Source organism: Trachemys scripta, chromosome 4 (genome assembly GCF_013100865.1).
Source record: "Trachemys scripta elegans isolate TJP31775 chromosome 4, CAS_Tse_1.0, whole genome shotgun sequence".
Lineage (NCBI taxonomy): Eukaryota > Metazoa > Chordata > Testudines > Emydidae > Trachemys > Trachemys scripta.
Genome location: NC_048301.1, coordinates 30,838,142 through 30,850,995, shown reverse-complemented (window position 1 = coordinate 30,850,995; position 12,854 = coordinate 30,838,142). Strand labels below are relative to the sequence as shown.

The following is a 12,854-nucleotide window of genomic DNA, read 5'->3' as shown; positions in this document are numbered from 1 at the left end:
TAGTCCCGTTTATAGGCCGACCCCTGCTCTTTGATGCCTCTTTTTTTTAACCAAAAATATTTGGCTTATGAACGAGTGTATACGGTAATTACTTCTTCCAAGTACTATAAATAGCAATTTCTTAATAGTGATGAGCCAAGGCTGATCAAAACCCTTTTTAATTTGAAGGAAATTCAGATCTGAATCTGAATTCCCTTGCTTCATCACCATCTGATTATTGTTAACACTGAAATCTTCCTTCTCAGCTTCCATCCTCTCTACACAACTAAAATCAAATCCAAAGTTTCCCGAGACATTGGCATTTGGTTCTTCTGACCTGGAGCTTGGCTGTTTGGGTCTGCAGAGCAGTGTTGTGCTCTTGAAGGAAGACATTTTGCTTTTGTAGTGTCAGGATCTGATTGTTGAAAGAGACATTCTGCATTTCCAAATGCTTCAGCTGTTCTTTCAGCAGCTGCTTCTCAGCATGGAGGGCTGCATTCTAACAGAGAAATAGAATGGAGGTGTGGGGGGAGAAAAAAATTAAACAGCTGTTCTGATTAGTTAGAGCCCTATCAAAGATGAGAAAAAACTTCTGATACCCCTTAAGCCATGAAGTTTTAGTAGCAAATACTTCACAGCATTAAATCAAAGGTCGAATAGATGTTATGGTGTAAGATTCACCCCTGGACAGAGGCCAGCACAAGACCCATGTGTCATGCAAGTCCCACATAGCCCCTAAGGTGAGGGCTTAAGTGGTGCATAGGCCTGGTGTTGGTTCTCTGCACATGGGTAAATTTCCCCTGCAATGATAAAATTATTCCAAACTGTAGTACTTGTATGATCCATTACCATAGTATCTGAGCTCCTGACAATCTTTAATGTATTTATCCTCATAACACCCCTGTGAGACTATCAGCCCCATTTCACAGATGGGGAACTGAGGCACGGACTTCCCAAAGGTCCTCCAGAAGCCTGTGGTGGAGCAAGGAATCAAACCCCTGAGTCCCAGGTTAGCACTCTGACCATTGTACCATTGATCCTCTCTGAATACACAGAGCTCGGGGTTGCTTCCTACTTTAAAAAATGACACAAACATCCCCAAATGCCTTATACCCGCATCCTGAAGGAGAAGACTTACATTCCTTTCCAGCTCTATAGCCCTGTCTTTCACTTTCAACAGCTCCATTGTTGTTTCTCGGTGTCCCGTTTCCCATTTCTCTTTCATCTGGTGGTTGGAAATGAGTTTTTCTGCAGGAGATTTTAATGAGTTCTGCACACATTGCCCAACTTCTTGACTTTGCTTAAGAACTTCAAAGTCCTTCTTTATCTGTGAAGTAGATAAGAAATATGCTTGTAAAACTGGCTTTTTGGAAAGTAATTGCAGCACACTCAAATAAATAAAACATTAATAATAATAATTAGGTCTTATGCAGAATTCTCTCTCATGATTTCAAGATACTTTATAAAAGATGGGGGGAGTATCATTATTCACATTTTATGGATAGGGAAAATGAGACAGAGGTGAAATTATAAATCAGGAAAAGAATGCACATCCCTCACTCCCAGTCAGGTGCCCTTTCCACTTGAACTCCCTGCCTCCTAATAAATAAAAATAATATAAAGGCGATACCTGGTGTGGGGATTTTTAAAAGCATTCAACATTGGCAGAACTCTGCTCTCATTGAAGATTATTATTTTTACTTGTATTACTGTAGCACCTAAGAGCCCTAGTCATGACCAGGAACCCACTGAGCTACATGCTGAACAAACACAGAACAAAAAGGTGGTGCCTGCCCCAAAGAGCTTACAATCTAAACATAAGACAAGAGACAACAGATAGTGGTAAAACTCCATGACTTCTAAAGGAAACAGGACTAAGTCAAACCTGAGCACTCTTGAAAATCTCATCCCGGACTCCAAAAAAACAATAATGCCGGTATTATTAATTATTATTATTATTATTGGCTAGGATATGATAGAAGGCATTTAAGTCAAATAGGGGTTTTTTTTTTTTGCGCTATCTGTTCCTCTGGAGTAAAAATGCATGTGCCATGCCAACCTATAGAATAGCTAAACCTTACACCTCAAAATGAAGTTTCCTCTTACCGTATTAAGCTCATTCTGCAACTGCTGATTCAAGTTAAGAGACTCTTCCACTTGAGCCTCTAACAATACAATCTTTTCTTCTTTAATGGCTAGTGTTGTCTTTAATGCAGAGTCAGTTTTGCTTTCCAGAATCTTATATTTGCTGAAAGACAATGAGAACAACATTCCAACATTTGTCACTGGAAAACATGCACCCATCTGGCTTGCAGACATTTCTCTCCCACATCATATATCTCACAATAACATGTATTTGCTCTCATATACACCTGGTTTCCATCACTACTCTATATTTTTGCATTTGGACAAAAGTAAATTGAAAGATAACTAAGGAGGAAAAAAATTGCTTATGGGAAAGTTTAACAGATTTTAATGGAATAAAACCAATTAAGTTCTATAGGAGAAACAAAAACTACAGAATTCAATATAGAATAACTTTTCTAATTTTCTTCCTAACCACACTGTGGAATTTAATAGAAAATTATATCCCTGCAGTGGATTTCTTTAGCTGCGGGGGAAACCCAACCCTACAAAATTCTGCATTAAGGATATAATTATCCATTAAATTCTATAGGACAGTTCAAAAAGCCTATAGAAAATACCCTTTTTGTTAAATTCTATAGGACTTGCCCATCAGGGATGTTCCGTGCCACACCTTTACACGTTGTATTTATTTTCACATCTGGTGGATCACCACTTAAAGGTTAGAGGCATGGAATGCACCATATAAAGGATAATGGTCAAATACAACATCTTTTACCTTGCCAGCAGAGTTCAACTATAAATATAGTTAGCAGGTGGCAAAAATGGTTACCCATCTTAAATCTAAAAACCACCTCCCTTCTCAAGTGAAGGTACAACTTAGGACACTAATCACCAGAAGGGTTTCCAGAAGTAGGTTTCATGAAGATAAGTGAATAGAAAACGGGTAAGTGGATATGTACATGCAAGCCTTGATTCTGAACCCACACTAATTTCTACATGGGTATAAACTCCTTTGACTTCATTGGAGTTACTCCTGGTATAACTCACTGTAAGAGGTCAGAATCCTACTCTCCACCTGCTACATTTATAGGGGGACACAAAACAGCTGTAATTCAAATGTACTGCAGTAGGAAGCTATGTAATGATTTTACAAAGTTAATGTCACCAGTACAGCACATTGAACTGGAATTCACTTCTCCTTCAAGTAGATACAGAACACCCATCTGTGGTCGCCTGCCTGCATGATTCCATTAAGACTTGTCACAGTGGCTTTGCTATTGTTAGAAAACAAAATTTAAGACAAATGGTTTCATGTAGTCTCTCTTGTCTAGGACATGAAACCATGATTTCAATGCGAGTGGGTGGAAGTGGGAGGGGCATAAAATGTGAAAATGAAAAAAGCAAAAGGCTGTGGTTAGCAGGTTTAAGGAGTTATGGAGTTACACTGTTAAAAGAGCTCAGTTTCCTCACTTGTCATTGCCATTATCATCCTGTAGCAGCAGCTCTTTGTTCAATCCAATCTTCACGAGCTCTTGGCTCAGTTTGTCCATTTCACTAGACAACTGTTGGCTCTTTAACTTTTCAAGAACCAAATCCTGTAACAAAACTAACATCATTAACCATCATACAGAAGACAGTGATAATTACACAGTACCAGTGATTTTAAAAACTCTGACGTATGATAAGGGCATTGGGTGAAATCCTGGCCCCATTAAAGTCAAAGGGAGTTTTCCCATTGATTTCAGTGGGGTCAGGCTCTCACTCGTTTTTTGGGGCCTGTTTCTTCTCTCAGACCTGTGTAAATTAAGAGCAGCTGCACTGTACATCACAGAGAGGAGAATCAGATGCTTTGTTTTTAAACAGCAATCTATTTCATTCTCTATTTGTAGTTTTCTCAAATAAAATAGAAGGATTTTTCCTTCAGATTTTGGCCTTTGCTAATTTATATTTAATTCTTGATGCTTCCATTAGCATCACTGTTAGCATACTGCTCCGGCGGCGCAGGGTCTGGAGGCAGGGGGGCTGCCCGAAGCCGGTAGCGCTCGGGCAGCTCGGCTCTTAAACAGAGCTGAAGAGTCAGGGGAGGAGCAGAGCAACTGGAGCCCGGGAGGGGAAGTGCCCGGCCGGGGGCGCAGGGTCCGGAGGCATAGGGGCTGCCCAAAGCCCGAGCGCTACCGGCTTCACGGGTTTGCCGGGCAGCCTCCAGACCCTGTGCCCCCAGCTGGGCTCTTCCCCTCCCGGGCTCCAGCTGTGCTGGGGAAGCGCCGGCCGGGGGCGCAGGGTCTGGGGGCTGCCCGTCAAACTGTGAAGCCGGTAGCGCTTGGGCAGCCCTTTTCGCGTGGCTGGGAGGGAGGAGGGGGAGTTAGGGCGGGGACTTTGGGGGAATGGGCGGAGTAGGGGCGGGGCTGGGGTGGGAAAGGGGCGGGGCCAGGGCCCATGGCGTGTCCTCTTTTTTTATTTTTTAAATATGGTAACCCTAATATTGTAGCACTGAGACAGGTTTGTTAGCAAATTGATATTGGGCCAGCAGAGGGAGCTCACAGTCTTCTGAATTCAACCAAAAGAAGAAAAAACATTTTAGAATGTAAAAGTAATTTTTTGTTTAAATCTTCTGAATAGCACAAAAATTAACCAATGAAAACCAAATACATATACAGTGGTGGGACTTCAATTTGCCAATTTCCTGTGATAATTAAATAAGATTTTCAGTTTACTAACCTCTGCATTTACAGTATTGAAGGTATTTCCTAAACCTATGTCGATGGGAGGGCCTCTCCTGTGGACATAGCTACCACCTCTTGGGGAGGTAAAGTGCCTATACCTATGGGAGAAGCTCTCCTGTAGGTAGCATCTTCACTAAGTGCTAAGGCTATTGTTGTATTTAAAGTAAATAAGGTTTTTAAAATGTTTAAGAAACTTCATTTAAAATTAAATTAAAATGCAAAGCCCCCCGGACCGATGGCGAGGACCTGGGCAATGTGAGTGCCACTGAAAGTCAGCTCGCGTGCTGCTTTTGGCATGCGTGCCATAGGTTGCCTACCCCTGTGCTAAGGTGCTGTAATTGTAGACAAGCACTAAGACTACTTCCTCACCGAGATCCTTTCTTAAATCATCCTTGGGAGGAGAGGGGCAGACAACTGATTACAGCCTTTTCCCCAAGAAACATTTTCTAAAACTAAAGAAAGTGGATGTTGAACAGCAGCTAGACTGAATTAACAAATGTGGTTTTTTTTAATTAAAAAATTCAAATGTTATCTCCAAAGAAATTTAGCCCAATTTGTACATATGAAATCCTTTGTTTAGACCACAGAAGACTAAGCAGAAGTATAGATAATAACAGCATTCAGGTTTTCACTTTATCTTGTTTAAAGTAATTCTGAAAAACCATCAGCCTAATTTGTAAACTAGAAACTGGTGGCTTGAAGACTTTTAAAATAAAACCAACTTTATAATAATAATATATGCTCTGTGCTTATGCTGTGGCATCCCTTAAAAACTTGTTTCAGAGTAGCAGCCATGTTAGTCTGTATCCGCAAAAAGAACAGGAGTACTTGTGGCACCTTAGAGACTAACAAATTTATTAGAGCATAATATGCATCTGAAGAAGTGGGTGTAGCCCACGAAAGCTTATGCTCTAATAAATTTGTTAATCTCTAAGGTGCCACAAATACTCCTGTTCTTAAAAACTTGGTCATTTAACTAAGTTATCTCAATATCTACAATATTCCCTTACATGTCTTTATACTTTCTACAGAAAATTCTTTGAATACTAGAAATACTTCCTAGGACACCAATCCTGCAACCACATCTGAATGTGTCCACGCAAACCCCATTAGTTTTAACAGGGCTCTGCCTGGGCTAAAGGCTCCAGCCATATGGCTATGACTGCAGGAACAGGTCCTTATTAACCTTGTGCAACAGAGCCACTACTGTATAATACACAAGGCACAGTAAGTAGTGTTGCCTAGTGCCACAGCAGAACAGGGTCAGGACTCCACTGTAGTGAATGCAAAGCTAAGCCTGATTATAGAGTTATGGACACAAGACAAACTGCAGTTCTAGGATTCCACTTCCTCGGGCAGCACAACCTGTGATGCCTAGAGTCACAACACAGCGTCTCTCGGTCTCCCTAATTCATGGTCTGGATCAAACTGGCATGGAATGGACCACTGTCTACACTACATAGCATAAATTAAATAAATAAAATGCATATGATGAAGGCAATATTATTTTGATTACCTCTCTCAATGTAGCTAGTGTTCTTTTATCAATGGTAACTTGCTTTATAAGGTCTTTATTGTCTTTTTCAAATTCTTTCATCTTATTAGACGAGTCTCTGAATCGAGCCATTTCTTTTTCAAGTGTTCTGTTTTCTTTCTCCACAGCTGCCAGCTTTACTGTGTTATCATCCAAAATCGCATCTTTCAACTCTACCTGCTGCCAAAGCCTTTTTGTTTCCTTCTCTAGCATCTTTTTGTCTTTCTCCAGTTGGGACACTTCTTGCTCCAGCACTTTGTTCTCCTTTTCTAACCTCTCCTGCCATTTGCTGGAAATCTTCAGCTCTTCAAGTTTTCTCTGGAGGACCTGATTTTCACTTTCCATTCCCTGTAGCTCTTTCTCTAGCTCTTGGGTTTTTTTGCTGCTGTTCTCCAGGATCTGCTGAAGCCTCTGATTCTCAGAGTTCACACTCTGATAGCTCAGCTCCAGCCTTTCCGACTTCTTTCCCAGTGTTTTTAACATCTCCACATTTTTTCTTAGCTCCTCTTTCTCCCTCTCTAGCTCCTTATTTTCTGCCTCTATCTGTGCCATTTTTGTGCTGGTGAATCTCATGGTCTCTACCATCCTCCTGAGCTCCAGGTTCTCTTCATCCAGCTGCTTGTTGTCCCTCTGCAGGTCCTCTAGCCGGATGGAAACATTCTGTAAGGTATCCAGGGACTTTCTCAACTTCCTGTTCTCCACTTCCAGATCCCCATTTTCCTGCTCTAGAACCTCAACTTTTTCTGTTACAATTTTCATGGCTGCTGCCTTCTTTGTGAGCTGTTCATTCTCTCTCTCTAGCTGATGGAGCTCTTTCTCCATTTCCTCCACACGTTCTACCTTTTCTTTAACCTGTTCAAAATCTTTATGCAATTGTTTCTTCTCAAACTCCAGCTTGCTGAGTTTGCTGCTAGTCTCTGTAACTGTTTCATGGAGCATCTTGTTCTCTTTTTCAATGTCTTTTATTCTGGCCTCGCTGCTAACCTGAGCCCTCTGTCTCAGGGACAAAACCACTTGGTTGAGGTGGTCATTCTCTTGTTTGAGGTCCTCTATCTATATTAAAAATAAAACAAGGAGAGAGTTATCTATAGTAGAGTAGACAGTACCTGAGGTGTTCCCAGTGAGTATGTTTTTTTAGAGCAATGTACAGTCTGGCAATTTACGCCTCGAAGCAGTCAGAACTCTGTATTAACAAAATTAATGCCTATTTAACACAACACAAATTCTTCAACCATTACCCATTGTCATCCCTGACTCAAACCCTCTCCACCAATCCAAACTAAGGAAAAGGCTTCTTGAAGAAAATTTGGTTTTATCTAGCCCTTTTAATACCATACATGAGGTATCTCAAGGTACTAGTGAGTTAAACATTGTGCTTTATTCTTTTCAAATCTTGAACTAAGCAGGTCTAGGCAGAGTCAGTACATGGATGAGAGATCTCCATGGAACAGCTTGGACTTGATGATTTCTGAGGAGCCACTCAAGTCTCTGAGTCAGATTGAACCAATGCCCTAGCACAGTGCTCAGAGGCACTGTTCCCTCTCTTTTTAGGTTCATATTCTCCACTTATCACTGTGAAAACTGAAAGCACAAGTGTCCTTTTTCTTATAAGATGTAAAATTAATGTGCTGAACACTAGTAGTTGTTAAAGAGTTCATTAAAAAATATTCTTTGTAAGGGAAGAGAGTTCATCACAATTTCTTGGCCAAATCCCAGCTGAGGTAGTTACGTTGAACCAAATACTCAAATCCTTAGTCAGATTTTTACCTAGTTCTTACTCAGGCAGAACACCTACTGAAGTCAAATGGAGTTAGGCCTGAGTAAAGGCCATCCCTACCCTAGTTTCTGCCTACTCGAGTTTTCTTCACTTCCTGTCCTAAATGTGAAGCATCCACTTCCTATCATGTCATGAAGAATTCCTGTGTGCTTTTACACAGCAGCTGTGCTTCACCACAGCTGTATTTCAGAGGTGGAGTTTTCCCGGAGTATAAATCTGTAAAGCACTTAAGAATGTTTCAGGATGAAAGGCACTACATATAAATGAAAGGTTTACTTTTATTATTTAACCTCACCCCAGCCTTGTCACACAAATCAATTTAATATATTTTAAAAGCAAGCACACCATTCTCCAATGACCTACACATCTATATGCATTATTAAATTACTAAGTAGGAATGACACCTTGTAAGCTTGTAAAATAGCGGTATTGTACTTGAATTGCATCACAGCAGTAAAGGCTGCAGGGTATTTAAAATGTCAGTCTTGTGGGTGTAGTAGCTTTCTCAGCATTTACTACTTAGATCAAGGAAGTCTAAGAAAACTACCATGACACATAGCTGGTATCACTCCAATCTTCTTCAGCAATATGGGATTTGAGTTGTACATCCTAATCTGTCTAGTCAAGGCTTTTTGAAGGGCAGGGAAGAACCAATGTTACAAACAACCTGAAGGCTCCCAAAGAGCAATGGGATGAGCAGCAGACGCCATCACCTGTAGTTATTTTTGCTCAAAGCCACCTTGACTTGTATTTGAACAAGTGTTCTGCATGCAATACACTCTGCGGGCTATTACCAAGCCCCTGAGCCATCAAGACCCTCTAAATGGCTATGGTAAAATGACCACTACTGAGCATAAGCTTTTGGATCACATTTGTGAAGTCGGCACCTGTCTGTCTTTGTCGGCTTTTACAGTCTCCATGACACCCTGTAGCTGTTCTTTCTCTTTTATCAGCTCCTCGCTTAAGGTCTCCAAGTCTTGGTTGCTTTGTTTCTCTTTTTCAATCTGATTTTGCAACTTCTCAATCTGCACGGAGAAAGCACCACAAAATACATCAGACAACAAATTGAACCATGACTATTTTTATTTCAGGGCATTTTGAAAAGTAGAGATTAAATAGATGGCCAAGATGCTCTCTGTTCCTGAAGGGTTATGTCAAACCAACAAGACTGAGCAAACTAACCCTTCCCTTCTGAAAGTTGTTTAACGAACTATACAAATTTAGGTCAGAATTTTCAGAAATCTGAAAGTTCGTCAGGGACTGGGGTGAAACTCTGGCCCTATTTAAGTCAATGGTAAAACTCTCATTGTTTTCAATGAGGCCAGGATTTCACACCTGGTACCTCAAGTTGGATACCCAAAATGGAAGCACATGAAATTAGAGAACACTTCTAAAAATGTGGCTGCTAGTTCTTTGATCTCTCCACTTACATCAATATTTTGCCCTATTGTCTTTAATAGTCCTTACACTCAACATTATAGTGTCCTTTTCTTCCTGCTTGCATTAACTATCAAGCAAGTCTGAGGGAACTATGGTTTGGTTTACTGTTTTTTAAATTACCTCTTTCTCCATTAAAACTTCCTCTATCATCACCCCTTTTCCACATTCCCTATATCTGACACCCAGGCCGCTTGTGTGGAAGTTCTGAGTCTCCCCCACCATTAATATTTGCTTTGCTGCTGCATTAAAAACAAAAAAAACCTTCCCACTCTACAAAAATAACATTGATCATTCTTGGACATGAAATTTTGTCAGCATCAGGAATCTCAGGATTATAGGTCTCCACACAGCATGTGAGAGGAAGACACATTTTGTTAAAAAAAACAAAACAAACAAAAAACCCACACACACACGATAAACCCAATGTAAGATGCTTTACAAGCCTTATATCTCTTAGTATCAACAGACCATGTACCACTGACACAGTAGTTGAGCAGGCAAATGACTGTGCAGTAACTTCTTTTCAAATCTCCTTGAATAGGTGACAGTCACCAGCAATATGATCAGATTGTGATATTCAATCAACATTCACAGACTAGGTTACCTCCCATCACAGTCTAAGTGATGCATCATTAGCAAAGAATTTTAGTTCTGTTTCATGAATCTCAGCTGTTCTTGATAACAACACTTTAAACCCACTGGCATTTTTGCTCTGTCTCATGCCCACACATTCTGCCCTGCCCCTGCACTGACACTCTCTATTACTGGATAATCCTACTCATTTAAGGGTGGGGATCAAACCTTTAGGTAATCCAGGCTTGGTAACACTCCCCACTGCCAAAACAGGAGCAAATCAGACTAATGCTGGGCCCACAAGTGCTGGTACTGATATAGTGCCACAACTTGAGGTATCAAAGAAATATGTATGTGGTAAGCCAAAGTCAACTGCAGCTGTTCAAATGACTTAAGTTGCTGGGCACCAGAGACATTTGTTGGGCACTTTATACCCTTAGATCTCAAGTTCTGAGTGTTTTAATTAGAGAACCTAGTTTGAATGACTGTCACAAAGGGGCCGTGAAAGAATGGAGTGAGAATAGGGAGAGATGAATTTTTGCAGACTCTCTCTCTCTCTCTTGCCCAGATAGGGACTTTGAGAAGTGGATTTTGTTCTCTCACCTTGGCAAAAGCATCCTTCAAAGTGCTCCTTGTTGTAAGGGGATGCCAACCCCCCTCACTGGCATAGAGACAGGTACTGTGCTAATTAAAATCAGCCAATCTACATCTAGACTACTATCTACAAAACAGCAAATGGGCGCTCTCATTTAGGGCATCCTAATGGTCCAGCACATCTTTAACGGGAAGGTGAGCAAAGAGGGGAGCCCAATATGTTTCGGGGCCAAAGTGTTGTATAAGCTTGTATCAATACCACAAAAGATATTAGTTACAGCAGCAAAGAGAAAGGCAGGAGTAGGCCCCATAACACGTTTAGTGTTATGGAGAGGGATGAGGAGAACTAAGTCCCTTACATGGGAATTCTTCAAATGGATCAAACTAACAAGCATCCTGTTTCCCCACTGGCACTGGGTCTGTTACTTGGAGATCAGAATGCATGCTGTAGCCAGACAAAACCAAAGCAGGTGGCTGTGGCAGAACTGAACACCCCTTTCCTAAGGGAGAGCTGGGCTGGCACATGAGCTAAAAGTATTAACAGTCAATAAGGGAGTGTAGCAAAAAAATGTGACTAGCAGCACATTCATTACCAGGAATGAAAAGAACCCGTGGCTTTGTGGGAAGGGGAGATGCAGCAGAACGCTGTGATAGCCAGAAAAGGAGACAAGACGGAGAAGTCAATCAAGGACCCTGAATAGCAGAGGATGTTTCTTGAAAAATATATCGGGCCGAACTCACCTTTCATGTAACTTCACTGATTTAAATGGAATTACACAAAGGATGAGTGTAGCCCACTGTTTTCTCCTCTGTAACAGAAGAAGCTGAGGAAATACTTGTCATGGAACAGGCAGTGGGACAAGAGCACAATCTGCCAGTGGCAGAATAGCTCCATGAAGTGCATATATAAGGAAGAGGACGACTATAATTATCTAGGCAAGCACTAAAAAATGAGTTGAGAACCTCATGCAGAACATGCATGAGCTCGCCAGAGTTGACAGTACTGCCACAAGCATCACTCAGGAATGCTGTAAGCTGCAGAGTGTAACAGGTCTAGTTCCAGCACACCGTTAGAAACAGCAGAATCAGCTCCCAAATAGCTAGGCCAGCATGAACCTAGTGAGAGTTACCTTCTTGCTAAGTTGTTGATTCTCCTTTTCCAGCTCTACAAACTTTAGGCTGCTCTCTTCCGTGGTCAAAGAGAGATCTCTGAGCTCTTGGATGGTGGTTTGCAGGCTCTGATTGTCCTTTTCTAGCTTCAGAATGCGACTCGATGCACACTCGTTTAGCTCAAACACAAAGGACTTTCTAGCTGTTGAAACATAAGAATCAGAATGCAGGAGTTTATACACATTCATAAACATGTTATCATTTCTAGGATCATAAAAAGAGATAGTTAGGGCCAGACCCCTAGGACTTCAGCTTACTTCCATAGATAATAGTTACACCCCTTCATGAACAGGAAAGTGTCCAAAGACATGATATTGCAAAAGCTGCTTATTTTCATAGTCTCATATCCAAGAATCAGGTTAGCTACTAAGTTGAATGGTTAACTAGAAACGTTTGGTGTGACACACTTTTGCCGAGATAGAAATTCTTAAAAAAAAAAAAAAAAAAAAAAAAAAATCAACATCTGAAACTAGGAAAAATGCCATTTTCAATCATTTATACCATGAAGTTGCAACTTCAGCACATGGCCAATTAAAACTTGTATATTAACCACTGAAATCGCTCACGTGAATGGGTGTCAGTGCTCTGGGTTACCCGACTGCTTTAACAGGCACACACTGAAGCAGTGTGTGTATTTTAAGGCTGGATACACATGCACTAAGCATCAATCACAGAGAATTCTCTCTGAATGTGAGTTTTGCCACTGACTTCAACAGAGCCAGGATTTCACCCCAGGTGTTTAGAGTTCACAGGTGTTATCACATTTCATGTGACATTTCCCAATACCAGTGTCTCCATTGCACATTTACCTTTTTCACAGTGCTTGATTTTAGTAACTCAGCACTGGAGTAACTAAAAATCTACTTCCTGTTTCAAATGTAACAGATCTACTCTCTACATAAAAATCATATGTTTAACATGCAAGTGACATTAACTCCGTGTTCTAGTCTTAGAAAATACTCATCCTTGCAGGAAA

At 40.9% G+C, this 12,854-nt stretch overlaps 1 protein-coding gene across 3 annotated transcripts in view; it reads right to left on the bottom strand.

Moving 5' to 3' along the window:
* The window catches only part of CCDC88C (coiled-coil domain containing 88C), a 133,714-nt gene that overhangs the window by 28,956 nt on the left and 91,904 nt on the right, over positions 1-12,854 (bottom strand). For all 3 annotated transcript variants that reach the window (XM_034768084.1, XM_034768085.1, XM_034768086.1), the window contains exons 13-19: positions 11,839-12,020; positions 8,989-9,126; positions 6,307-7,377; positions 3,538-3,662; positions 2,086-2,227; positions 1,118-1,306; positions 317-478 (exon numbers count right to left, since the gene is read on the bottom strand). In XM_034768084.1, coding sequence (XP_034623975.1) covers positions 317-478; positions 1,118-1,306; positions 2,086-2,227; positions 3,538-3,662; positions 6,307-7,377; positions 8,989-9,126; positions 11,839-12,020 — 2,009 coding nt within the window. The remainder of the gene's footprint in view (positions 1-316; positions 479-1,117; positions 1,307-2,085; positions 2,228-3,537; positions 3,663-6,306; positions 7,378-8,988; positions 9,127-11,838; positions 12,021-12,854) is intronic.